Source organism: Delphinapterus leucas, chromosome 2 (genome assembly GCF_059928025.1).
Source record: "Delphinapterus leucas isolate spDelLeu-1000000601 "Yukka" chromosome 2, BTC_Dleu_Yukka2, whole genome shotgun sequence".
Lineage (NCBI taxonomy): Eukaryota > Metazoa > Chordata > Mammalia > Artiodactyla > Monodontidae > Delphinapterus > Delphinapterus leucas.
The window spans coordinates 72,693,403-72,719,931 of NC_143130.1; the positions used below are offsets into that span (position 1 = coordinate 72,693,403).

Below are 26,529 nucleotides of genomic sequence, written 5' to 3' on the forward strand. Positions count from 1 at the left end.
AGAGCTTTCAACAAAATTCAACACCCATTTATGATAAAAACTCTCCAGAAAGTAGGCATAGAGAGAACCTACCTAAACATATGAAAGGCCATATATGACAAACCCACAGCAAACATCATTCTTAATGGTGAAAAACTGAAAGCATTTCCTCTAAGATCAGGAACAAGACAAGGATGTCCAGTCTCAGCACTGTTATTCAACATAGTTTTGGAAGTTTTAGCCACAACAATTAGAGAAGAAAAAGAAATAAAAGGAATCCAAATCGGAAAAGAAGTAAAGCTGTCACTGTTTGCAGATGACATGATACTATACATAGAGAATCCTAAAGATACTACCAGAAAACTACTAGAGCTAATCAATGAATTTGGTAGAGTAGCAGGATACAAAATTAATGCACAGAAATCTCTTGCATTCCTATATACTAATGATGAAAAAATCTGAAAGAGAAATTAAGGAAACACTCCCATTTACCATTGCAACAAAAAGAATGAAATACCTAGGAATAAACCTACCTAAGGAGACAAAAGACCTGTATGAAGAAAATTATAAGACACTGATGAAAGAAATTAAAGATGATACAAACAGATGGAGAGATATACTATGTTCTTGGATTGGAAGAATCAACATTGTGAAAATGACTATACTACCCAAAGCACTCTACAGATTCAGTGCAATCCCTATCAAACTACCAATGGCATTTTTCACAGAACTAGAACAAAAAATTGCACAATTTTTATGGAAACACAAAAGACCCCAAATAGCCAAAACAATCTTGAGAAAGAAAAATGGAGCTGGAGGAATCAGGCTCCCGGACTTCAGACTATACTAAAACTACAGTAATCAAGACAGTATGGTAGTGGCACAAAAACAGAAATATAGATCAATGGAACAGTATAGAAAGTCCAGAGATAAACCCATGCACATATGGTCACCTTATCTTTGATAAAGGAGGCAAGAGTATACAGTGAAGAAAAGACAGCCTCTTCAATAAGTGGTGCTGGGAAAACTGGACAGCTACATGTAAAAGAATGAAATTAGAACACTTCTGGGAATTCCCTGGTGGCACAGTGGTTAGGAATCCGCCTGCCAATGCAGGGGACACAGGTTCGAGCCCTGGTCAGGAAGATCCCACATGCCGCGGAGCAACTAAGCCCGTGCACTACAACTACTGAGCCTGTGCTCTAGAGCTCGTGAGCCACAGCTACTGAACCTGTGTGCTGCAACTATTGAAGTCCATGCACCTAGAGCCCATGCTCCACAACAAGAGAAGCCACTGCAACGAAGAGTAGCCCCTGTTCTCCGCAACTAGAGAAAGCCTGCGCACAGAAACGAAGACCCAATGCACCCCAAAATAAATAAGATTTAATAAATAAATAAATCCCGTTTTAAAAAAACAAAAACGAACACTTCCTAACACCATACACAAAAATAAACTCAAAATGGATTAAAGACCTAAATGTAAGGCCAGACACTATAAAACTCTTAGAGGAAAACATAGGCAGAACACTCTATGACATAAATCACAGCAAGATCCTTTTTGACCCACCTCCTAGAGAAATGGAAATAAAAACAAAAATAAACAAATGGGACCTAATGAAACTTTCCTTTGCACAGCAAAGGAAACCATAAACAAGATGAAAAGACAACCCTCAGAATGAGAGAACATATTTGCAAACGAAGCAACTGACAAAGGATTAATCTCCAAAATATACAAGCAGCTTATGCAGCTCAATATCAAAAAAACAAACAACCCAATCCAAAAATGGGCAGAAGACCTAAATAGACATTTCTCCAAAGAATATATACAGATTGCCAACAAACACATGAAAAGATGCTCAACATAACTAATCATTAGAGAACTGCAAATCAAAACTACAATGAGGTATCACCTCACACCGGTCAGAATGGCCATCATCAAAAAACCTACAAACAATAAATGCTGAAGAGGGTGTGGAGAAAAGGGAACCCTCTCATACTGTTGGTGGGAATGTAAATTGATACAGCCACTATGGAGAACAGTATGGAAGTTCCTTAAAAAACTGAAAATAGAACTACCATATGACCCAGCAATCCCACTACTGGGCATATACCCTGAGAAAACCATAATTCAAAAAGAGTCATGTACCACAGTGTTCATTGCAGCTCTATTTACAATAGCCAGGACATGGAAGCAATCTAAATGTCCATCGACAGACGAATGGTTAAAGAAGATGTGGCACATGTATACAATGGAATGTTACTCAGCCATAAAAAGAAATGAAATTGAGTTATTTGTAGTGAGGTGGATGGACCTAGAGTCTGTCATACAGAGTGAAGTAAGTCAGAAAGAGAAGAACAAATACCGTATGCTAACACATATATATGGAATCTAAAAAAAAAAAAAGTTCTTATGAACCTAGGGGCAGGACATGAATAAAGACACAGACGTAGAGAATGGACTTGAGGACAAGGGGAGGGAAAGGGTAAGCTGGGACGAAGTGAGAGAGTAGCATTGACATATATACACTACCAAATGTAAAATAGATAGCTAGTGGGCAGCAGCTGCATGGCACAGAGAGATCAGCTAGGTGCTTTGCGACCACTTAGTGGGGTGGGATAAGGAGGGTGGGAAGGAGATGCAAGAGCGAGGGAATATGGGGATAGACGTATGCATATAGCTGATTCACTTTGTTATACAGCAGAAACACAACACTGTAAAGCAGTTATACTCCAATAAAGATGTTAAAAAAAAATGTGTAGAGGGAATTCCCTGACAATCCAGTGAATTCCAGTGAATCAGGACTCTGAGCTCTCACTGCTAAGGGCCCGGGTTCGATCCCTGGTAGGGGAACTAAGATTTTGCATGCTGCATGGTATGGCCAAAAAAAAAAATTGTGTAGGTAGAAAATTCAAAATAATCTACACACAATTATTAGAGTTAATGAGAGAGTCAAGTGAGGTTGCCAGATATAAGATCCTATAGAAGAGTCAGTTGCATTTGTATAAAACATGAATGCACAATTAGGACATGCAATTTTAAAAATTAACAAAAGATACATCTTTAATAGAAAAATGTAACACTTAATTGAAAAATAATAAAGAAGACCTAAACATAGACAAATCATGTCCATGAGTAAGATGAAACTTCAATTCTCCCTCAATAATTTATGTATTAAATACAGATCCAATAGGGATTTTCATGAAAATCAACAAGGCAATTCTAAACATTTTTGGAAGGACAAAGGATAGCCAAGTTAGTTCTGGAAAGAAAACCAAAGAGGGGGATTATGCCTACCAGTTTCAAGTATTGTTATAAACCCACAGGAATTAGGATATGTGATGTTAGCTCAGGGATAGATAAATTAGACCCATGGAATAGAATAGAGAGCCCAGAATGTTTATGGCATTGATTGTGGTAACATTTTCATGGGTCTGTACTTAACTCCAAACTCAAGTTGCACACATTAAACATATGCAGCTCTTTGTATGTCAATCAGACCTCAATAGAGTGATGTGAAAAAAAAATAGTGTAGAAACATTCCCATGCATGTAAGGAAAGCTGATGTATGTCAGAGCTGTCACTGCAGATCAGTGGGGAAAAAGACATCAATCAATAAAATAGTGCTGGTGGATGGTACTAGTGATTCATTCAATAAACATTCAGTGACAACACCAAAAAAAAACAAACAAAAAGTGGTGCTGGTGCCGTGGGACAACTAAGCCCAGGCGCCGCAACTACTCAGCCCATGTGCTCTGGAGCTCGTGCGCCACAACTAGAGAGCACGCACAACTAGAGAGCCCGCGTGCTGCAACTAAGACTTAAAGCAGCCAAATAAATAAATATTAAAAAAAATAAAAACCATTACTCTGATATGAAAATAACCTTAAAAAAAACAAATCAATAGTGCCGGGCAATTGTTATTATTTTGGGGGGGAGATAAAAATGATCCACACTTCACATTCTATACAAAAATTCAGTTCCTGGTGAATCAAGGACTTAAATATGAAAGACATAACTTTAAAAGATATAGAATTGCTTTAATAATTTGAGATAATTATTTATTAAATAAAACACACTGAAAAAGCACAAATCACAATAAAAAATTTTAAAGAGATCAATCTGACATTAAAATTTAGACCAGCTCACCAGGAGACACTATAAGAAAAATGGACAGGAGGCTTCCTTGGTGGCATAGTGGTTAAGAATCCTCTTGCTACTGTAGGGGGCACGGGTTCCAGCCCTGGTCTGGGAAGATCCTACCTGCCAGGGAGCAATTAGACCCGTGCGCCACAACTACTGAGCCTGTGGTCTAGAGCCCGCAAGCTACAACTACTGAGCCCACGTGGCAGAAACTACTAAAGCTCGCGCACTGGAGCCCGTGGTCCGCCACAAGAGAAGCCACCGCAAGGACAAGCAAGCACACTGCAACGAAGAGTAGCCCTCACTCGCTGCAACTAGAGAAAGCCCGCGCGCAGCAACGCAGACCCAACGCAGCCAAAAATATATAAATTAATAAAAAAAAGAAGAACACTACTGTAAAACAATTTCATGATTACCAGATGAACAAAACTTAAAGTCTGAGCATACCAACGGCCAGTAGGGCCGAGAGGCAATGAGAATATGCATAGACCATTGGAGGAAGTGTAAACACTATGGGGAAAAATTATTACACCTGCCTGCCCTGAGAACCTGCAACTCCTTTCCACACTCTAGGAACGCACCAGGAGTAACATTATTATTATTTTTAAAGCAGTCTTTATTCTTCTAAACATTCCCTTTTTAAAACTTCTTTTGACTGCGTCCGTCGAGTCTCCGTCTTGACACGCAGAATCTTCGTTTAAGGGTGCGGGATCTTTCGTTGTTGCAGACGGCATATAGGATCTTACTTCCGTCTCCACCGATCAAACCTGTTTCCGTTGCATTGCAAGGCAGATTTCACTGGACCACCAGTTTAAGTCCCAGAGATAACATTCTTCTAATAACCAAAACTTGGAAGAAGTAAAACAAACTAAGCAATTCTAAATCCATGAAGGAAAAACAAGATCTACGGACTGTGTCTTGTAAGTACACTGTAATTCCACAGAGCTGAGCTGTCCAGTACTACCACCAGCCACAAATAACTCTTGCGCTCTTAAGAAGGAGACTAGTCGTAATTTAAGTGTACTGAGCATAACACACGCAACGCATTCCAGAGTCCTCGTAAAACAAAGAACCAAGAAACTGCTTCCCGGGAGATCAGCTCTGTGCTTTGTGACCGCCTGGAGGAGTGGGATAGGGAGGGTGAGAGGGAGGGAGACGCAAGAGAGAAGAGATATGGGGACATATGTATATGTATAATTGATTCACTTTGTTATAAAGCAGAAACTAACACACCATTGTAAAGCAATTATACGCCAATAAAAAAAACTGCTTCCCATTTTTTCTCGTTGATTACATGTGTCAACGGTAAATAGATTTATTGGATTAAACAAAACATGCTTTTCTCTCTTAAATCCACTTCTAAGGAAATGGAAAGTGAGTCTACGAACACCTGACACCACTTAACAACAACATCAAAAAGAAACCAGTAGGTACCTCAGTGCTATAACCGCTTTCAACCAGTAATGTAAAGACCCGGAACATCCACATTTAAGTTCGAATTTTCTTCGGAACAACGACAGTTTCAGAAAACGTAAAACGCAGGAAAAAATATTCTAAATCTACAATGATCAGATTGCAATCGAAACTACATTAATTGCTTGGTAACGGTCTCTTATATGAAACATTACTGTCAGCGAAAACTCTCACACAAAGTAAGAAATCAAAAGACGGAAATACGGGTTAGTAGAGGTTCTCCCCTGATGAGTCTCATTTTATGACAGCTTAGAGTAGCCTTGCCGAAACAAGGCCTCAAAAAATTAGTTTAAAACTCAGAGTTGTTCCTCTCCACGGAAATCTTTAGTAAAAGGCGAAAGATTTATACGATCTGAAGAGAAACCAGAGTATGACAAACGCTTTCGTTACTCACACCTGGGGTAAGAGAAACTCCTAGAACACTGATAGTGGCTAGTTAACACCAAGATCCAGTGCCTGAACAAAAATTTCTAGACTAGTCTGTAAATAAAGGGTCTAATTTTAGAAAATATAAGTAGAAGATAATTTAAAATTTTGCCATTTTAAACTTGTACTACGTGCAGTGCACTGTGGGTATGCAAATAAGGCAAGCCTGCGTCCTTTCCGTTCGGGAAAGATATTAGTATTCACACAGTGCCCCTGCGTCACCACTAGGCGGCGAAGCGGAGGATTTTGGCAGGCTGGCATCCACACGCCGGACTCATCAGAGACCCAGGTTTTATGTTTTGTACATTTGTACGTCTGAGTTTGATTTCTGTTAAAGACTTTGCAGTTAAATTGGAAAAGAAAAAAATTGCAAGTAAGTAATCGGCACAAAATTCAGGACCGTGGTTTTCTCCCTTTGGTGGAGTGAGGGCATTCGGGAGTTTTAAAATTTGACAATTTCCTTTTTCTTAAAGTGAGTGGTGGGCGCACAGGTGTTTTGTCTGTTTTGCACCGTGCACGTCTGGGATGTACACTCTAGAATATTATGCCGTTTGTGAAAAATTCGTAGCGGTGTCCTCTTTAAAATTGCAGCTTGCGGAATTCCCTGGCGGTCCAGTGGTTAGGACTCGGAGCTTTCACTTCCTGGGCGGGGTTCCATCCCTGGTGGGGGAGCTAAGATCCCTTAAGCTAAGCGGCAAAAAAAAAAAAAAAAAAAAAAATGGAGATTGCGCCCTCCGCTCGGTTTCAGGTTTCCTGCCTCCTCATCTGATGCTATTTATGGCGATGAAATCTTGTATTTCAGTTTCAGACGTCGAGTCTCACCCTGTGTTTTTAAAATGAGCTGTACTCTCCTCAGCGGTGCTCAGCTGCTCGGTCGCCCGGCCTACACAGACTCCTTCTTAACTATTGTAGTAACTGAACCATCTTGGGAAAGGAAACTGAAGCTCCTTTTGTTTTTTTCTGGCATCTTGTGTCAGTGTTCCACTTCCCAACTTTGACACCTTCTCTGAGCTGTCATGTTTGTTTGCATTTCTTTTTGCTGGTTCTTTTGCTAACAAGTCGATCACATTTGACATATATTTGATTTAAATTTGTCTAATACATTTTAAAAACAGCTTTTGGGGGGGATATAATCCACTTACCATAAAGTTCACCAATTTAATGTGTACAATTCAATGGTTTTTAGCATATTCACAGAATTGTGCGATCATCACAGTCTAGTGGAGTTTTTATAGTTTTTTTTTTAGGTTTTTTTGGCCTTCCCCGTGGGGCATGTGGGATCTTAGTTCCCCCAACAGGGATGGAACCTGCCCCTCTTGCAGTGGAAGCTCAGAGTCTTAACCACTGGACCACCAGGGAAGTCCCCACAGTGTAGTTTTAGAACATCTTCATCAACCCAAAAACAAACTGTACCCATTAGCAATTATTCCCCATCTTCCCCATCCCCCAGCCTCTACCAAACACTAACCTACTTTCTGTCTGCACCTACTCTGGACATTTCATATAAATGGAAGCATAAAACCTGTGGCTTTTTGTGACTGGCTTCTTTCACTTAGCATAATGTTTGTGAGATTCATTCACGCCTACATTTGTTTTGATACTCTTTTGCATTCTTGCTGTATTTCACAGAGTAATGGGGAGTTAAAGACCCATGGAGATGCAGAGGTCCAGCACTACAATGATAGCTATTTACCTCACAGGGCTTGGTCTGGGGCTAAGGCACTGAGGGGACAGGAAAGGAGCAACTCTCTGAAGAGTGTTTCCCTGCTCCTAGATTGTAGGGGACCTTTGGTCTCCTCCATTCTAGAAGGTCCTGGGCAGCTTTCACTGGTTAGAGGACCACAAGGAAGGTTAACTTTTTTTTTTTTTTTTAAGTAAAGGAAAGAGCTACTTTTCACAGTGGATATTCAATTAATAAGACTCCTTACTTTTATTTATTTATTAATTAAATTTTTATTTATTTTTGGCTGCGTTGGGTCTTTATTGCTGCACCCTGGCTTTCTCTAGTTGTGACGAGTTGGGGCTACTCTCTTGTGGTGCATGGGCTTCTCATTGCGGTGGCTTCTCTTGTTGCAGAGCACGGGCTCTAGGCACACACGCTTCAGTAGTCGTGGCACGCGGGCACAGTAGTTGTGGCTTGCGGGCTCTAGCGGACAGGCTCAGCACTTGTGGTGCACGGGCTTAGTTGCTCTGCGGCATGTGGGATCTTCGCGGACCAGGGCTCAAACCTGTGTCCCCTGCACTGGCAGGCAGATTCTTAACCACTGCGCCGCCAGGGAAGTCCCTAGCCTTGCCTGTTCTTGTGGATTGTTCTCTGGTTCCTATTTGTTGTGGCTGGATTCCAGAGGCCACAGCTACAAGTGGCAGGTCTGAGAGTTGGAACGACACTTAACCCTTTCAGATTCTGCAGTGGAGAAGCACGCTTCTGTGGAAGGTGAACTGAGCCTCTAGGTCTCAGCTCTTGTCCCTTGCTCATTTCTGCTGCAACGTCTATTTGCCACAAGGAGGTGCTGCTTCCCTTTTAGTGTTCAATTCCTGCCACAAGGCCCACCTCTTAAGGAAAGGGATTCCAACGTTTTTTCTCAGGCCTCACTGAAAGAATTTTGAAACTATGTTTCTCTTGCACATTTTAAAGATCATATGTACAGTTTTCGTAAGATAACTTACAACATGATATGTTTAAATAGATGCAAAAGATGAATATTGTACATTGTAAATATTGATACTCTAAATTGTTACATCACTTAATTTTTTTTTACATCATTATTGGAGCATAATTGCTTTACAATGTTGTATTAGTTTCTGCTGTATAACAAAGTGAATCAGCTATACATATACATATATCCCCATATCTCCTCCCTCTTGCGTCTCCCTCTCACCCACCCTATACCACGCCTCTAGGTGGACACAAAGCACCGAGCTGATCTCCCTGTGCTATGCGGCTGCTTCCCACTAGCTATCTGTTTTACTTTTGGTAATGTATATATGTCAATGCTACTCTCTCACTTCGTCCCAGCTTAACCTTCTCCCTCCCTGTGTCCTCAAGTCCATTCTCTACATCTGTGTCTTTATTCCTGTTCTGCCCCTGTTACATCACTTTAAATTGTAACCAGTGGAAGATAAATACCCAAGAAATTTGATACCTACCGTTTGTAATTATTTTTTAATAAATAAATAAATTAATTTATTGGCTGCGTTGGGTCTTCGTTGCTGCACACGGGCTTTCTCTAGTTACAGCGAGCGGGGGCTACTCTTCGTTGTGGTGCGCGGGCTTCTCATTGCGGTGGCTTCTCTTGTTTCGGAGCACAGGCGCTAAGCACTCGGGCTTCAGTAATTGTGGCTCGTGGGCTCTAGAGCGCAAGCTCAGTAGTTGTGGCACACGGGCTTAGTTGCTCCACGGCATGTGGGATCTTCCCAGACCAGGGCTTGAACCTATGTCCCCTGCATTGGCAGGCGGATTCTTAACCACTGCACCACCAGTGAAGTCCCTGTAATTTTTTTTTTTTAAGTTTTTGCGTAATTCCTTTTGATTCTTGAACTTTTTTTTCCGCTTCCATTTCCCCAAGAATTTAATACAATTACATTTTTATACCTGAAAGTATTTTATTGATCACCCAATCATATTCTTCTATGACAAAATAAGTACATTAATTGAATTTTAAAACTTTTTTCACATCCTTTAATCCTTTCAAATCCTTAAAAATTTTAAAAAATATTTATTATTTAGGCTGCTCTGGGTCTTAGTTGCAGCACGTGGGATCTTTGTTGTGGCATGTTTAGTTGCGGCATGTGGACTCTTAGCTGTGGCATGCAGACTCTTAATTGTGGCATGCATGCAGGATCCAGTTCCCCACCCAGTGATTGAACCCGGGCCCCCTGCTTCGGGAGTGTGGATTCTTACCCACTGGACCATCAGGGAAGTCCCTGAACTTAAAATTTTATGCACTAATGTTTTTCTTCTGGATTGACTTATTACAGTTATTAGTATATGCTTGATCAATACAACATAAATATATTACAACCTTTGATAATTATTAAACATAAAAGTGTCGGGACTTCCCTGGTGGTCCAGTGGGTAAGACTCTGCACTCCCAATGCAGGGGGCCCAGGTTCAATCCCTTGTCAGAGAACTAGATCCCGCATGTGTGCCACAACTAAAGATCCCGCACACTGCAACGAAGTTCCCACATGCTGCAACTAACACCCAGAGCAGCCAAAATGAATAAATATTTAAATAAATAACTAAAGTTTCCAAGAGATACTTTCCACCTCTTACACTGGCAGAGAACAACAACAACAAAAAAAATTTAAAAAAAAGAGTCATTGTGTTGGAACAGCATTTCTTAATTAGATGGATGCGTAGTCTTGGGTTGGTAAAAGAGTTAGTTCGGGGTTTTAACATCTTACGGAAAAAGCCGAATGAACTTTTTGGCCAACCCAATACTTATTGCTAGAGAAGACAGAGTTCAGTTTCAATGCTTCCCCCCACCCCCGTTTTTATAGCTGTAACCTGAGAAAGCTTTTCCCCATGAATCAGTAGATGGAAGGGGTTTCAACAGTGTCACTCACTACTGTGACCAAATAGAACTTGGGTCTGCTCGCCCACGCCTCCAGTAATTCCCCTGACACTCGGTTCTGTTGAAGGAAAGTGCAGCATTCATTGCAGGGCGCCAAGCAAGGAATCCAGGTAGTTAAGGCCTGATGGTTTTCAGGAAAATGCTTCTAAAGACAGGGTGCAGGAGAGGGTTGTGGTGTGAGTAATCAGCTGTGGACATTCTTCTGATTGGTTGGTGGTGAATTAATAGGGAATCAACATCATCAATCTTCAGGCAGTTCCAACACAGCTGGGGTCTATGTACTTGTGGTCAGCATACAGTTAACTTCTTTTTTCTGATGGGGATTTCAGTCTCTGCAAAACAGCTCAAAGAATATAGCTCAGAATATTATCTGTAGACCTTGACGGGGAACTAAAAGTCCTTGACTTTGTTTAATAGCTGAACAATTTTTTTGTTTTGCTTGACTGTTTTCCCTTGTTTCTGCATTTTCTCACTTCTCTGCTTAAGTTTATTATTTGGAACTTCCGGAAGGCCTAGGAGGCTAAAGTTTTTTTTACAAACAGGAAGCAGGCAGAGGACACTGTGTGTGTGGGGGGGGGTTCTGACTTGGGAAGACCCCATAGTGTCCTGCTTGGTTATACTACCATATAATGAATTTTCAGGTGACAATTGAAGGAAGTCTTCTCTACACTCTGTTGAACGAAAAGATTTGGAATTCTTTTATTTTTGTTTTATTTATTTTGGTTGCATGGGGTCGAAGTGGCAGCCTGCAGGCTCCTACACTGGAAAATGGATTTTTTACCACTAGACCACCAGAGAAGTCCCACTCAATGATTACTTATATTATCCAGACACAGAACATACAACGTTTTAGAAAAACCTGTTTGATTAAGTAAACTGTGTTATTAATATCAATTTCACCTGTTTCTCTTTTATCAACCTTTTTTTTCAAATGATAATTTTCCCTTTTACTTCGGTATTTATTTAGGCTGTACTGGGTTTTAGTTGCAGAATGTGGGCTTTTTAGGGAATCTTAATTCTGGCATGTATGCATACAGGATCCAGTTGGATTGAAACTCACAGGGACCAGGAAGTCTTACCCACTGGAACACCAGGAAAGCCCCAATCTAGCTTTTATTTGCATCTGCAAAATATGTAACTCTGTAACCACCCCCCCACCCCCAAAAATTAAAGAACAGAAAAAACTACAAACACCTAAAACTACACCTCGTGGAACACAAGTATCTAGAAAATTAATTTCACATCAACACACCCACACATAGAGCCACACAAAAACTTGCAAGTAGTTTTGCTCTTAAAAGCAAAAAAGTATCAATTCTTCTGTTTTTACCACAGTTAGGCAGCCTTACCAAAGCAAGGCCTCAAAAAATTATTGTTAAGACTCAGTTGTTTCTCTCCACGGAAATCTTTAGTAAAAGGCGAAAGATTTATTCGATATGAAGAGAAACCAGAGTATACCGAACAGCCTGCGTAACTCATTTTTCTAGTAACTACAACTCCTAGTTCACTGATGGTGGCTATTTATCCCCAGAGTTACTGCCGGAATAAATTTATTCAAGGAATTCTGAAAATAATATTTTCATACTTAGAAAAGTTGAGTAAGAAAGAAATTTTTATTAACTTGAAAACAATTAAACTATTTGCAGTGTATTATGGGTATGTAAATGAACCTGAATAATCTCCCTTTACACTCCGGAAATATCTTAGTACTGTATTCAACCATTGCTCTGGGGCCACCTTTAAGGGGCAAAGCGGTGGCTTGGCTGCCTGGGATCTTAACTCCATCCTTGCCTACTAAAGACGTTATGATTTTATCTATTTGTACACTGGGACTATGATATCTTTTAAATAAAATAATTTTCTGATAGTTGGGGTGGGGGTGGGCCACGAGAATAGCAAAGTAATGGTTAATATGAAATCCAGGATACTGGTTACCTACAGTGTGGAGTGAGGGGTAAGATTGTGGAAAGGACCACAGAGGTTTCAAAGGTGTTGGCAATATCTTTTTTTGTAAACTGGGAGGGAGGCATCAAGTATTCATTTTATTACTTTAAAAATGTTATTTATATATCATATAACATTGTATATCATATTCATGAACATTATGAATCTTTCCCATCATTGAGGTCTACTTTTATGTCATTTCATACAGTTTTATAATTTTACCATAAAGATTATTTTGGTTAGATTTACTTCACTTTTTTTTCTTTTAAATTTTTTAACATCTTTATTGGAGTATAGTTGCTTTACAATGGTGTGTTAGTTTCTGCTTTATAACAAAGTGAATCAGCTATACATATACATATATCCCCATATCTCTTCCCTCTTGCATCTCCCTCTCACCCTCCCTATCCGACCCTTCTAGGTGGTCACAAAACACGGAGCCGATCTCACTGTGCTATGTGGCTGCTTCCCACTAGCTATCTATTTTACGTTTGGTAGTATATATAATTCCATGACACTCTCTCACTTCATCCCAGCTTACCCTTCCCTCCCTGTGTCCTCAAGTCCATTCTCTATGTCTGTGTCTTTATTCCTGTCCTGCCCCTAGGTTCTTCAGAACCCTTTTTTTTTTTTAGATTCCATATATATGTGACAATACGGTATTTTTTTTTTTCTTTCTGACTTACTTCACTCTGTATGAGACTCTAGGTCCATCCACCTCACTACAAATAACTCAATTTCATTTCTTTTTATGGCTGAGTAATATTCCATTGTATATATGTGCCACATCTTCTTTATCCATTCATCTGTCGATGGACACTTAGGTTGCTTCTATGTCCTGGCGATTGTAAATAGTGCTGCAATGAACATTGTGGTACATGACTCTTTTTGAATTATGGTTTTCTCAGGGTTTATGCCCAGTAGTGGGATTGCTGGGTTGTATGGTAGTTCTTTTTTTCCCCTAACTTTTTTTTTTTTTTTTTTTTTTTTGGTACACAGGCCTCTCACTGCTGTGGCCTCTCCCGTTGCAGAGCACAGGCTCAGTGGCCATGGCTCACGGGCCTAGCCGCTCCGCGGCACGCGGGATCTTCCCAGACCGGGGCACGAACCCGCATCCCCTGCATTGGCAGGCGGACTCTCAACCACTGCACCACCAGGGAAGCCCTTCCCTAACTTTTTATTTATAATTTATTTTCATTCATTAATTAATTAATTAATCAATTTTTTTGGTGAAGGATGACTTTTTTTTGAATTTTATTTTATTTTTTTATACAGCAGGTTCTTATTAGTCATCCATTTTATACACATCAGTGCATACATGTCAATCCCAGTCTCCCAATTCATCACACCACCACCACAACCCCCCCCCGCCACTTTCCCCCTTTGGTGTCCATACGTTTGTCCTCTACATCTCTGTCTCAATTTCTGCCCTGCAAACCAGTTCATCTGTACTATTTTTCTAGGTTCCACATATATGTGTTAATATACGATATTTGTTTTTCTCTTTCTGACTTACAGCCACGTCTCTACAAATGAGCCAATTTCATTCCTTTTTATGGCTGAGTAATATTCCACTGTGTATATGTACCACATCTTCTTTACCCAGTTGTCTGTTGATGGGCATTTAGATTGCTTCCATGACCTGGCTATTGTAAATAGTGCTGCAATGAACATTGGGGTGCGTCTGTCTTTTTGAATTATGGTTTTCTCTGGGAATATAACTAGTAGTGGGATTGCTGGGTTGTATGGTAGTTCTACTTTTAGTTTTTTAAGGAACCTCCATACTGTTCTCCATAGTGTCTGTATCAATTTACATTCCCACCAACAGTGCAAGAGGGTTCCCTTTTCTCCACACCCTCTCCAGCATTTGTTGTTTGTAGATTTTCTGATGATACCCATTCTAACTGGTGAGAGGTGATACCTCATTGTAGTTTTGATTTGCATTTCTCTAATAATTTGTGATATTGAGCAGTTTTTCATGTGTTTCTTGGCCATCTGTATGTCTTCTTTGGAGAAATGTCTATTTAGGTCTTCTACCCATTATTGGATTGAGTTGTTTGTTTTTTTAATATTGAGCTGCATGAGCTGTTTATATATTTTGGAGATCAATCCTTTGTCCGTTGATTCATTTGCAAATATTTTCTCCCATTCTGAGAGTTGTCTTTTCGTTTTCTTTATGGTTTCTTTTGCTGTGCAAAAGCTTTTAAGTTTCATTAAGTCCCATTTGTTTATTTTTGTTTTTATTTCCATTACTCTAGGAGGTGGATCAAAAAAGATCTTGCTGTGACTTATGTCAAAGAGTGTTCTTCCTGTGTTTTCCTCTAAGGGTTTTATAGTGTCTGATCTTACGTTTAGGTTTCTAATCCATTTTGAGTTTATTTTTGTGTATGGTGTTAGGGAGTGTTCTAATTTCATTCTTTTACATGTAGCTGTCCAGTTTTCCCAGCACCACTTATTGAGGAGATTGTCTTTCTCCATTGTATATCCTTGCCTTCTTTGTCATAGACTAGTTGACCATAGGTGCGTGGGTTATCCCTGGGTTTTCTATCTTGTTCCATTGATCAATATTTCTGTTTTTGTGCCAGTGCCATATTGTCTTGATGACTGTAGCTTTGTAGTATAGTCTGAAGTCAGGGAGTCTGATTCCTCCAGCTCCGTTTTTTTCCCTCAAGACTACTTTTGTTATTTGGGGTCTTTTGTGTCTCCATACAAATATTAAGATTTTTTGTTCTAGTTCTGTAAAAAATGCCAATGGTAATTTGATAGGGATTGCATTGAATCTGTAGATTGCTTTGGGTAGTATAGTCATTTTCACAATATTGATTCTTCCAATCCAAGAACATGGTATATCTCTCCATCTGTTTGTATCATCTTTAATTTCTTTCATCAGTGTCTTATAGTTTTCGGCATACAGGTCTTTTGTCTCCTTAGGTAGGTTTATTCCTAGGTATTTCATTCTTTTTGTTGCAATGGTAAATGGGAGTGTTTCCTTAATTTCTCTTTCAGATTTTTCATCATTAGTATATAGGAATGCAAGAGATTTCTGTGCATTAATTTTGTATCCTGCAACTTTACCAAATTCATTGATTAGCTCTAGTAGTTTTCTGGTGGCATCTTTAGGATTCTCTAAGTATAGTATCGTGTCATCTGCAAAAAGTGACAGTTTTACTTCTTCTTTTCCGATTTGGATTCCTTTTATTTCTTTTTCTTCTCTGATTGCCGTGGCTAGGACTTCCAATACTATGTTGAATAATAGTGGTGAGAGTGGACATCCTTGTCTTGTTCCTGATCTTAGAGGAAATGCTTTCAGTTTTTCACCATTGAGAATGATGTTTGCTGTGGGTTTGTCATATATGGCCTTTATTATGTTGAGGTAGGTTCCCTCTATGCCCGCTTTCTGGAGAGTTTTTATCATAAATCGGTGTTCAATTTTGTCAAGAGCTTTTTCTGCATCTACTGAGATGATCATATGGTTTTTATTCTTCAATTTGTTAGTATGGTGTATCACATTGATTGATTTGCGTATACTGAAGAATCCTTGCATCCCTGGGATAAATCCCACTTGATCATGGTGTATGATCCTTTTAATATGTTGTTGGATTCTGTTTGCTAGTATTTTCTTGAGGATTTTTGCATCTATATTCATCAGTGATATAGGTCTGTAATTTTCTTTTTTTGTAGTATCTTTGTCTGGTTTTGGTATCAGGGTGATGGTGGCCTCATAGAATGAGTTTGGGACTGTTCCTTCCTCTGCAGTTTTTTGGAAGAGTTTGAGAAGGATGGTGTTAGCTCTTCTCTAAATGTTTGATAGAATTCACCTGTGAAGCCATCTGGTCCTGGACTTTTGTTTGTTGGAAGATTTTTAATCACAGTTTCAATTTCATTACTTCTGATTGGTCTGTTCATATTTTCTCTTTCTTCCTGGTTCAGTCTTGGAAAGTTATACCTTTCTAAGAATTTGACCATTTCTTCCAGGTTGTCCATTTTACTGGCGTAGATTTGCCTGTAGTAGTCTCTTAGGATGCTTTGTATTTTTGTGGTGTCTGCTGTAACTTCTCCTTTTTCATTTCTAATTTTATTGATTTGAGTCCTTTCCCTCTTTTTCCTGATGAGTCTGGCTAATGGCTTATCAATTTTGTTTATCTTCTCAGAGAACGAGCTTTTAGTTTTATTGATCTTTGCTATTGTTTTCTTTGTTTCTATTTCATGTATTTCTGCTTTGGTCTTTATGATTTCTTTCCTTCTGCTAACTCTGGGTTTTGTTTGTTCTTCTTTTTCTAGTTCCTTTAGGTGTAAGGTTAGGTTGTTTATTTGAGATTTTTCTTATTTCTTGAGGTAGGCTTGTACTGCTATAAACTTCCCTCCTAGAACTGCATTTGCTGCATCCCATAGGTTTTGGATCATCATGTTTTCATTGTAATTTGTTTCTAGGTATTTTTTTGATTTCCTCTTTGATTTCTTCAGTGATCTTTTGGTTATTTAGTAGCGTATTGTTTAGCCTCCATGTGTTTGTGTTTTTTACGTTTTTTCCCTGTAATTGATTTCTAATATCATAGCGTTGTGGTCAGAAAAGATGCTTGATATGATTTCAGTTTTCTTAAATTTACTGAGGCTTGATTTGTGACCCAAGATGTGATCTATCCTGGAGAACGTTCCATGTGCACTTGAGATGAAAGTGTAATCTGCTGTGTTTGGAGGGAATGTCCTATAAATATCAATTAAGTCTATCTGATCTATTGTGTCATTTAAAGCTTGTGTTTCCTTGTTAATTTTCTGTTTGGATGATCTATGCATTGGTGTAAGTGAAGTGTTAAAGTCCCCCACTATTATTGTGTTACTGTCGATTTCCTCTTTTATAGCTGTTAGCAGTTGCCTTATGTATTGAGGTGCTCCTATGTTGGGTGCATATATATTTATAATTGTTATATCATCTTCTTGGGTTGAACACTTGATCATTATGTAATGTCCTTCTTTGCCTCTTGTAATAGTCTTTATTTTAAAATCTATTTTGTCTGATATGAGAATTGCTACTCCAGCTTTCTTTTGATTTGCATGGAATATCTTTTTCCATCCCCTCACTTTCAGTCTGTATGTGTCCTTAGGTCTGAAGTGGGTCTCTTGTAGACAGCATATATATGGGTCTTATTTTTGTATCCATTCAGCAAGCCTGTGTCTTTTGGTTGGAGCATTTAATCCATTCACGTTTAAGGTGATTATTGATGTGTATGTTCCTATTACCATTTTCTTAATTGCTACGGGTTTGTTTTTGTAGGTCCTTTTCTTCTCTTGTGTTTCCCACGTAGAGAAGTTCCTTTAGCATTTGTTGTAGAGCTGGTTTGGTGGTGCTGAATTCTCTTAGCTTTTGCTTGTCTGTAAAGTTTTTGATTTCTCTGTTGAATCTGAATGAGATCCTTGCCAGGTAGAGTAATCTTGGTTGTAGGTTCTTCCCTTTCATCACTTTAACTATATCATGCCACTCCCTTCTGGCTTGTAGAGTTTCTGCTGAGAAATCACCTGTTAACCTTATGGGAGTTCCCTTGTATGTTATTTTTCCCTTGTTGCTTTCAATAATTTTTCTTTGTCTTTAATTTTTGTTAATTTGATTACTATGTGTCTTGGCGTGTTTCTCCTTGGGTTTATCCTGCCTGGGACTCTCTGTGCTTCCTGGACTTGGGTGACTATTTCCTTTCCCATATTATGGAAGTTTTTGACTATAATGTCTTCAAATATTTTCTCGGGTCCTTTCTCTCTCTCTTCTCCTTCTGGGACCACTATAATGTGAATGTTGTTGCGTTTAATGTTGCCCCAGAGGTGTCTTAGGCTGTCTTCATTTCTTTTTATTCTTTTTTCTTTATTCTGTTTCATGGCAGTGAATTCCACCATACTGTCTTCCAGGTCACTTATCCGTTCTTCTGCCTCAGTTATTCTGCTATTGATTCCTTCTAGTGTATTTTTCATTTCAGTTATTGTATTGTTCATCTCTGTTTGTTTGTTCTTTAATTCTTCTATGTGTTTGTTCTTTAATTATTCTAGGTCTTTGTTAAACATTTCTTGCATCTTCTCGATCTTTACCTCCATTTTTTTCCCGAGGTCCTGGATCATCTTCACTATCATTATTCTGAATTCTTTTTCTGGAAGGTTGCCTATCTCCACTTCATTTAGTTGTTTTTCTGGGGTTTTATCTTGTTCCTTCATCTGGTACAAAGTCCTCTGCCTTTTCATTTTGTCTATCTTTCTGGGGATGTGGTTTTCCTTCCACAGGCTGCAAAATTGTAGTTCTTCTTGCTTCTGCTGTCTGCCCTCTCCCTTCATGAAATTCTTAATAATTTTTGAGCAAAGGTCCTGCATCTTCATTTTGTACTGGGCCTCAAAATGTATCTGGTAAAAATTGTTTTGATTAAACTAATAGCATTCTGTTCCTAGTATATTGCATTTTTTTTCTTCTTGCAGTGTAGGTGGCTATTGAGATAATCATAAGTTTTCCCTTTTAATATATGAATGTGGGAAATTACATTAATAGATTTTCCATCATAAATTATCTCTGCATTTATATCCTAAACTCAACTTAACAATAATGGATTTTTAAGTAGACTTAATTTTTTTTTTTTTTTTTTTGCGGTACGCGGGCCTCTCACTGTTGTGGCCCCTCCCGTCGCGGAGCACAGGCTCCTGACGCGCAGGCTCAGCGGCCACGGCTCACGGGCCCAGCTGCTCCGCGGCATGTGGGATCCTCCTGGACTGGGGCACGAACCCATGTCCCCTGCATCAGCAGGCGGACTGTCAACCACTGCGCCACCAGGGAAGCCCAGTAAACTTAATTTTTTAAGAAAAGTTTCGAACTTATTTTAAAAATTTAAAGAAAAATTATGAAGATAATGTGGAGTTTCTGTATACCCCACACCCAGTTACCCCAATCATTAACATGTTATTGTTAATATGGTACATTTGTTATAATTAATGAATCAATAGTCTGTAGTTTATTCAGATTTCCTTGGTTTTTATCTAATGTCCTTTTTCTGTTGAAGGATCCTACCCAGGATACTACACTGTATTTCGTTGTCTCCTTACATTCCTCTGGGCTGTGAGTTTCTTAGACTTTCCTTGTTTTGATGACTTTGACAGTTTTGATATTTTGATATTTTACAGAATCCTCCTCTGTTGGAATTTTTCCGATGCTTTTCTCATGATTAGACTGGGGTAATGTGTTTTTGAGAGGAAGACCACATAGGTGTATTGTCATTTTCATCATCTCATTTCAAAGGTACATACATCAACATGACTTATCACTGTTGATATGATGACATTAATCACCTCCAGAGAGGGGAGAGTGGGTGGAGGTTGAATAAGTCACCAGTGGCCAATGATTTAATCAACCATGCCTAAGTAATAAGGCCTCCATAAAAATCCAAAAAGGGTGGGGTTGAGAGAGCTTTGGGGTTGGGGAATATGTGGTGATGCAGGGAGAATGGTGTGCCCAGAAAGAGCATCGGCGTTCTGTGCCCCTTCCCCCATACTTGCCCTGTCATCTCTTTCATCTGGCTCTTCCTGCGTTCTATCCTTTTAGACAGTAAGTTAACTTTTTTTCTGAATTCCGTGAGCCACTGAAGAAAAGTAATCAAATCCAAGGAGGGGGACATGGGAACCTCTTATTTATAGCCAGTTGGTCAGAAGCACAGGTGACAACCTGGACTTGAGACTGCAGCAAACAATTGTGAGACATGCAAAGATAGAGGAAAGTGTGACCCATACACTGGGAAAAAAAAAAAAAAGTCAACAAAAACTGCCTGTGAAAGCAACCAGATGTTGGTTTAACAGGCAAAGCTTCAAAGTAGCCATTATAAATATGCTCAAGAAATGAAAGGAAGTGATTAAAGAAGTAAAGGAAGGAATCAGGACAATGTTATATCAAGTAGAGAATATCTTATTGATAGAAATAAGATACAAATTATTTAAAAAGAAACAAATGGAAATGCTGGAGTTGAAAAGTACAATAATTGAAATGAAAAATTCACTAGAGGGGACTTCCCTGGTGGCGCAGTGGTTAAGAATCTGCCTGCCAATGCAGGGGACATGGGTTTGAGCCCTGGTCCGGGAAGATCCCACATGCCATGGAGCAACTAAGCCCGTGTGCCACGACTACTGAGCCTGTGCTCTAGAGCCTACGAGCCACAACTACTGAGCCTGTACACCACAATTACTGAGCCCACGTGCCACAACTACTGAGCCTGTGTACTGCAACTATTGAAGCCCGTGTGCCAGGGGCCCATGCTCTGCAACAAGAGAAGCCACCATAGTGAGAAGCCCGCGGACCGCAATGGAGAGTAGCCCCTGCTCACCATAGCCAGAGAAAGCCCACACACAGCAACAAAGACCTAACACAGCCAAAAATAATAAATAAATTCACTAGAGGGGTCAGCAGTAGTTGTAAATTGACAGAAGAAAGAACCAGCGAATTTTTTAAAAAAATAAATTTATTTATTTTATTTGTTTATGTTTGGCTGTGTTGGGTCTTCGTTGCTGCATGCGGGCTTTCTCTAGTTGTGGCGAACGGGGGCTACTCTTCATTGCGGTTGTGCAGGCTTCTCATTGCGGTGGCTTCTCTTGTTGAGGAGCACGGGCTCTAGGTGCGCGGGCTTCAGTAGGGAAAAGTTAACGATTAAGGATGGTATGCTGCCCACAAGCATGCAGACCCCAGACCAGTTGGACCTGAGGGTTGATGATGCTGACTTCCGAGGTAGGAGATGGATGGGCTCCAGGCTAGGCATTTATAACTGGCCTCCTATGCACACCTCCTGCGTGAGAAGAAGATGAGCTGCAGGCCGGACATTCATTACCAGCCCGTTTACATTTCCTGAAGCAAGAGACAAACAGGCTCCAGGAGTACATATTTATGACCGGACTCCCATCTATATTTTGAGATCTGCACCTCAATATAAAAACCAGCAACAGGAATAGGGTAAATAACCAGACATTGGACACTTTTATGGCAGGGACAGAGAGGGGCTAAACCCTGTTAAAAGATCAAGAGGTCATACATTTCCCATCCTTGGGGAACGGAGACATTGCACATGCGCAGAAAGGCTCCTTGGGGTCAAAAAGGAGGGGGCACCACCCCATAACATGTGATATTAAGGCCATCCCGTAGGCCTCTGGGCTGTAATCCATATTGGAAAAAAGTTGCGCACGCATGTTGGGGAGGGTCCTAGGGCAGGTCAGGTGTGGAAACAGAAACCAGATAGTTGGCCAAAGGTAATCAAAGACCTGGAAGAACTGCCCTATATAAATGACTTAACCTCCTCTTTACTGCACTCCTCCTCATTAGGGAGGATGCCCACACCCTTACTCTCTGGGTGTGCATCTCTGCCTTGCTTCTTTTTTTTTTTTTAATTTTATTTATTTTTATACAGCAGGTTCTTATTAGTTATCTATTTTATACATATTAGTGTATACATGTCAGTCCCAATCTCCCAATTCATCCCACCACCACCCCACCACCCCTGCCACTTTCCCCTCTTCGGCCTTGCTTCTATCTTAACTAAACAAACTGTTTCTCTGTGTGCTCTCCCACTTGTTGTTGTGCTATGTCTCTAATAATAAACATTGTACCTGTTTTTACAGTTTTTGCCTCCATGAGAAATGCATTTTTCACTGGGGGCAAAAGCCAGGGGGTGTGGTAGCTAGGATTCCTGGTTTTTATCCAGGCTACCCAGGTTCAATTCCTGGGCAGGGAATTAATATCTTGCTTCACGCCACCACTCACTGCTGCCTCTCCGAGATCACTCCTACTTACCTCACCACCAACCCATCAGAAGAATGTCCACAAGCTGATCACACCCTCTTTGAACAATTACTATAAAACTTCTCACTATCTTCTCCAAGTGGGGGGATGCACGGTTTTGAAGGCATTAGCCCGTTGTGGCCCCCTTTGTCTGGGAAACCAATAAAGCTATTCTTTTCCACTTCACCCAAAACTCCGTCTCCGAGATTCAATTCAGCCCTGGTGTACAGAGAAGCTGAGCTTTTGGCATCAGCCTTGCCTAATGGCCCACAGTGAATAAGAGGAGGAAGGAGGGATGGTTCCCAGGTCACCTGCCCTCCTGCTGCAGGCTCTGCCTTTCTGGACCTGAGCTTCAGCAGCCGTGTTAGAACTCCTGGGTCCCACGAGGCTCCCAGGACTTTGGGGGCACTAAGGGCCTTTTCTGAGGCCATAAGGCTCTCAGAACTTTTTGGTGCTTCTGGAGCAGTACAGGCCTCACAGCAACCAGAGGTTTGATGCAGACTCCTGGAAGCAGCCAGCACTCATTCCCCGGCCTGGGAAGCCCTGTGGTGGCTGGGGTCTGGTCTCGCTCTTGCTCCCAAAGTCATACATACAATCCAACAGCAAGGACCTGTGCTCTGAGCTCAGGGTCCTGCTCAGCCTGGATGCAGAATGTGGAGAAGTTCCTCCCTCAGAGGATGCTGGAATGTGGAGGTGTGGGTAGGGTGCTGAGGGGCTTCTTGGTGTAGGAATTAGTGATGACCTGTGCTTAGATTTCCATGTGACCATGAGGCCAAAATGTGGGGTTTTCTCTAATGGGCAGAGGGCATGGGAGTCTTGTCCCTTCTCTCCTGCAGAGTTGGGTCAATCTCCCCTCTGCCCTCCCCCATTACTTGTCTCCTCAGGCTCCCTTTCATGCAGGGCCCCAAAGGAGGATCTTGGCATGTCTTGTGAGAGGCCAGAGACTTTAGCAATGCAGAGAATTCTGGAGGCTGAAAGGCAGAAGAAAGGTCTTTTAGTTTTCAGAATCCCAGATTTACCCCTTCTGGCTGTGCAACCTTGGGCAATCATGCCAGCAGTCTGAGACTCAGTTGCCCTGCGTGTTAAATGGCTCCTTCTGCACGGCCCATCTTGGGGGGAAATGATTCAAGAGGGAGGCAGTAGGTAGTAGCAATTCCCCAGGAGAGACGAGCAGGCTGAGCCCGCGGGGCTGGGACAAAGGCAAGTCCAAGCGTGGGTCAAGAGGGGGCCTGGGTCATTTTCTACTCGGGGCTTCAGTGAGGATGGCCCGCAGCAGCGTGGGCGACTCAGCCGGGTCCGCACACCTGGCAACTGGGGGACATTCACTCGGTCGGGCGGACACACCCTGCACCGGGGAGCGGGTGGAGGCGGGAGCGGAAAGGGGCGGGCCCTCGCTGGGCTGGGCGGAGCGGCAACCGCGGTTGGGAGGTCAGGTAGGCCTGGGCGCGCGATGGGGCGCGGGAGTCCATCCGGCGGGCGGCGCGCGGCGCGCGGCGCGCGGCAAGTGGACGTGCACGGCTGACGGAACGCAGGCAGCGCCGAGGGCAGCCAGGCGAACGCTGGGGCTTCGGCGGCGCCTGTCGGAGGCGGGGCAGGAAGGCCCGTGCAGCGCCTTAGCCTCGCCGGGCGTGGGGAGAGGGCTCGGCCCGCGGCCCCCGCTGGGGGTGCCCCCCCACCCCAGGCCTCTTCAGAGGACACGAGTCAGTACTTTGTCGTCTCACCCCATGTCATAGCCCGTCCCCCAGGCCTGGGATCCCCCGTCCGTCAGGCTCCGTTATCCCCAGGCCCAACCCCCCGCTGACCCGCGCGCGGTCCCGGCCGGATCCCTCTCCTCCCTGGCCCGTCCCCCTGGGCGGCGAGCGCCCCGGCCCCCGCAGAAGACACTCGTCAGCACGTTCTCACCCCTGTCATCTCATCCCTCTGCGTAACTCACCCCAGGCCTAGGGACTCCGGCCCATTGTCCCCGGACCCAGCCCCTCGCTGAACGCAGGCTCGGCCCTAGCCCTCGCCCGGCGCGTCTCCGGCAACACGCCGCGACCTGGGATGCAGCCCACAAGCTGGGCGACCGTCAGGGAGGCGGCGGGCCGTGACGTGCTGGCTGCCGACCTCCGCTGCAGCTTCTTCGCCTCGGCCCTGCAGAGCTACAAGCGCGACTCTGTACTGCGGCCCTTCCCCGCATCCTATGCCCGCCACGACTGCAAGGACTTTGAGGCCCTGGTGAGTGTACTTTTCCCCTGTGCTGTCCACTGCTTCGCAGGGCACGTTGTCTGTGGAACTCCTGTTAGTGATGGTGCCAGCCCCCGGACTTAACATTCCTAGCCTGGCCGTGGGGAAGGTTTGTTTCCAGGAGCTAAGAACACTCCCGACAACCTTCACACTCCCAAGTGACTCCCAGGGGTGAACTGAGGAATTCAACAGTTGCATAGGCCTCCACAACATTTCCTAGTGTGGCTTAGGGTGTTGATCTGAGTCAACTGGTTCTGCTAAATAGGAAGTTATCTATCCCTTTGCAAATAATGAGACACCATAAGTCACCAAAGCCACCCGGACCTCATCTTCAGATGAGGTAATATATGGCCAGTACTTTTATAAATTATAACATATGTACAGTACACATGTGAGCTGTTATTTCTCTGATGATTCAGGAGGCACTTAATTTCTTGCAGAGTTCACCTTAGGGTCAGCGTTCCAGATATTAGTTATCTTTGTAATCCAAATGTTTGAAATTACCTAGAAAAATATAACTTGACAAAATCGATTCTGTAAGAAATACAAAGTCAAAAGCCTATAATCATTAAAGACATTGAATTAGTAGTCAAAGATTTTCCCTCAGAGAAAACTCCAGGCCTACCCAGTTTCATTGGTGAGTTCTACCAATCACTGAGGGAATAAGTAATTCCAGTTTTACACAATTCTTCCAGCGTATTGAAAAATAAGGTAGTGTAATCTTGATACTAAATCTAATAAGAATGATACAAGAAAAGAAAATTGTAGGCCAATGTCACTCAAGAGTATAAATATGGAAATCCTCTATAAAAGGATCCTGAAACTAGCAATATATAAGAAGAATAATTCCTTATTAATAGGTTGGGTTTATCCCAGGAATACGAAATTAGTTCAACATTAGAAAATCTCTTAATGTTATGAACCACATTAACAGAATGTTGATCATGTTTAGAATCAACAGATGTTTAAAATTATCTCCGATGAGGTGGTCAGTATTGGGTGATCCTCTTTGCTATTGCTCCCAGGTGGTCAAGGGACAAAGGCCCAGCCTCCTGTCCCCTACCAGGTCCATTGCAGCTTAGGCTGGGGATGTGTTGAGGGCACCTCAGGTCTTGACCACAGTGCACAGGGGTTTCGGGTACAGGGAGTGGGAGGTTGGAGAAAGAGGCAAGCAGATTGACTTCCCCCATGGTTTGTTCTGCAAATTCAGAAATTTAATTTTGTGAGTTTGTGATATCAGAGTGTTGGGGATGAAACTTTCTTCAGTTTTGTCAGTGGATATTTATGGAGCTTCTGTTGTGGGCCAGGTGCTGAGAATACAGAATTAAAGACTCAAGGAGAGGTTAACAGCCTGCTCAGCTATACTATGGGGTAAGCCCTATATATACAACATGGAAGCCCAGAGCAGGACTCCAGGCCTTGGCAGTAGGCTGGAATCAGGGAGCACTAACCAGGGGTGGTTATGATGCCCTGCTGAGTCCCCAGGGACATGGAGGATTTCAAGGAGCAGAGAGGAGGAAAGGGGTATTCCAGGAGGAGTAGCAGGATGGGCAGAAAGCCAGGACCTCACCAGGAAGGATAAGTCTGTACTTTAGTGTGGCTTTCATGGGGAACAGAAAGAGATGAGGCCAACCAGAGCAAACAGGACTGGGCGTGTCCTGCCCAGATGTGTAGACTTTATCCTTGGGCTGGGAGGTCATTGGTGACATTCAGGATGCATTTCTGAAAGACCCTTGTGGTGGCAGGGTGACAGAGAGATCTGTTCAGGAGGAGTAGAGGGAGGAGGAGAGATTGGGGGTCAGAGGGACCAAACTCACCAGAGATGATGCCTCACAATGCGCTTTATTAGTTTTTGCCAAGAAACATCCAAATGGATTAGAATGCTCAGTGTGTTCTCTTTCTGCTGGAACAGAATCGGGTTACTTTGATGAATATGGGATAAATACAAAGGGATCTTTGGAATTGCTTTGATTTATTCATGCCTT

The 26,529-nt window shown here is 42.0% G+C and overlaps 1 protein-coding gene and 2 non-coding genes across 12 annotated transcripts in view; 1 reads left to right on the top strand and 2 right to left on the bottom strand.

The window, feature by feature from the left end:
* Positions 1-5,849: 5,849 nt before the first annotated feature.
* LOC115802782 (U5 spliceosomal RNA) lies at positions 5,850-5,965 on the bottom strand. Its single transcript, XR_004023333.1, has one exon. It is a non-coding gene; the product is annotated as a U5 spliceosomal RNA (small nuclear RNA).
* Positions 5,966-6,262: 297 nt separating this feature from the next.
* The window catches only part of PARP16 (poly(ADP-ribose) polymerase family member 16), a 58,182-nt gene continuing 37,915 nt past the window's right edge, over positions 6,263-26,529 (top strand). For 2 of the 10 annotated variants that reach the window (XM_022579785.3, XM_022579791.3), the window contains exon 1: positions 23,829-24,535. In XM_022579785.3, coding sequence (XP_022435493.1) covers positions 24,362-24,535 — 174 coding nt within the window. In that variant the 5' untranslated portion in view covers positions 23,829-24,361. Of the gene's footprint in view, positions 6,393-23,807; positions 24,536-26,529 lie in introns of those variants that run through there. The other 8 variants (XM_022579782.3, XM_022579783.3, XM_022579790.2 and 5 more) reach the window with 8 other exon arrangements.
* LOC115802793 (U5 spliceosomal RNA) lies at positions 11,938-12,052 on the bottom strand. Its single transcript, XR_004023342.1, has one exon. It is a non-coding gene; the product is annotated as a U5 spliceosomal RNA (small nuclear RNA).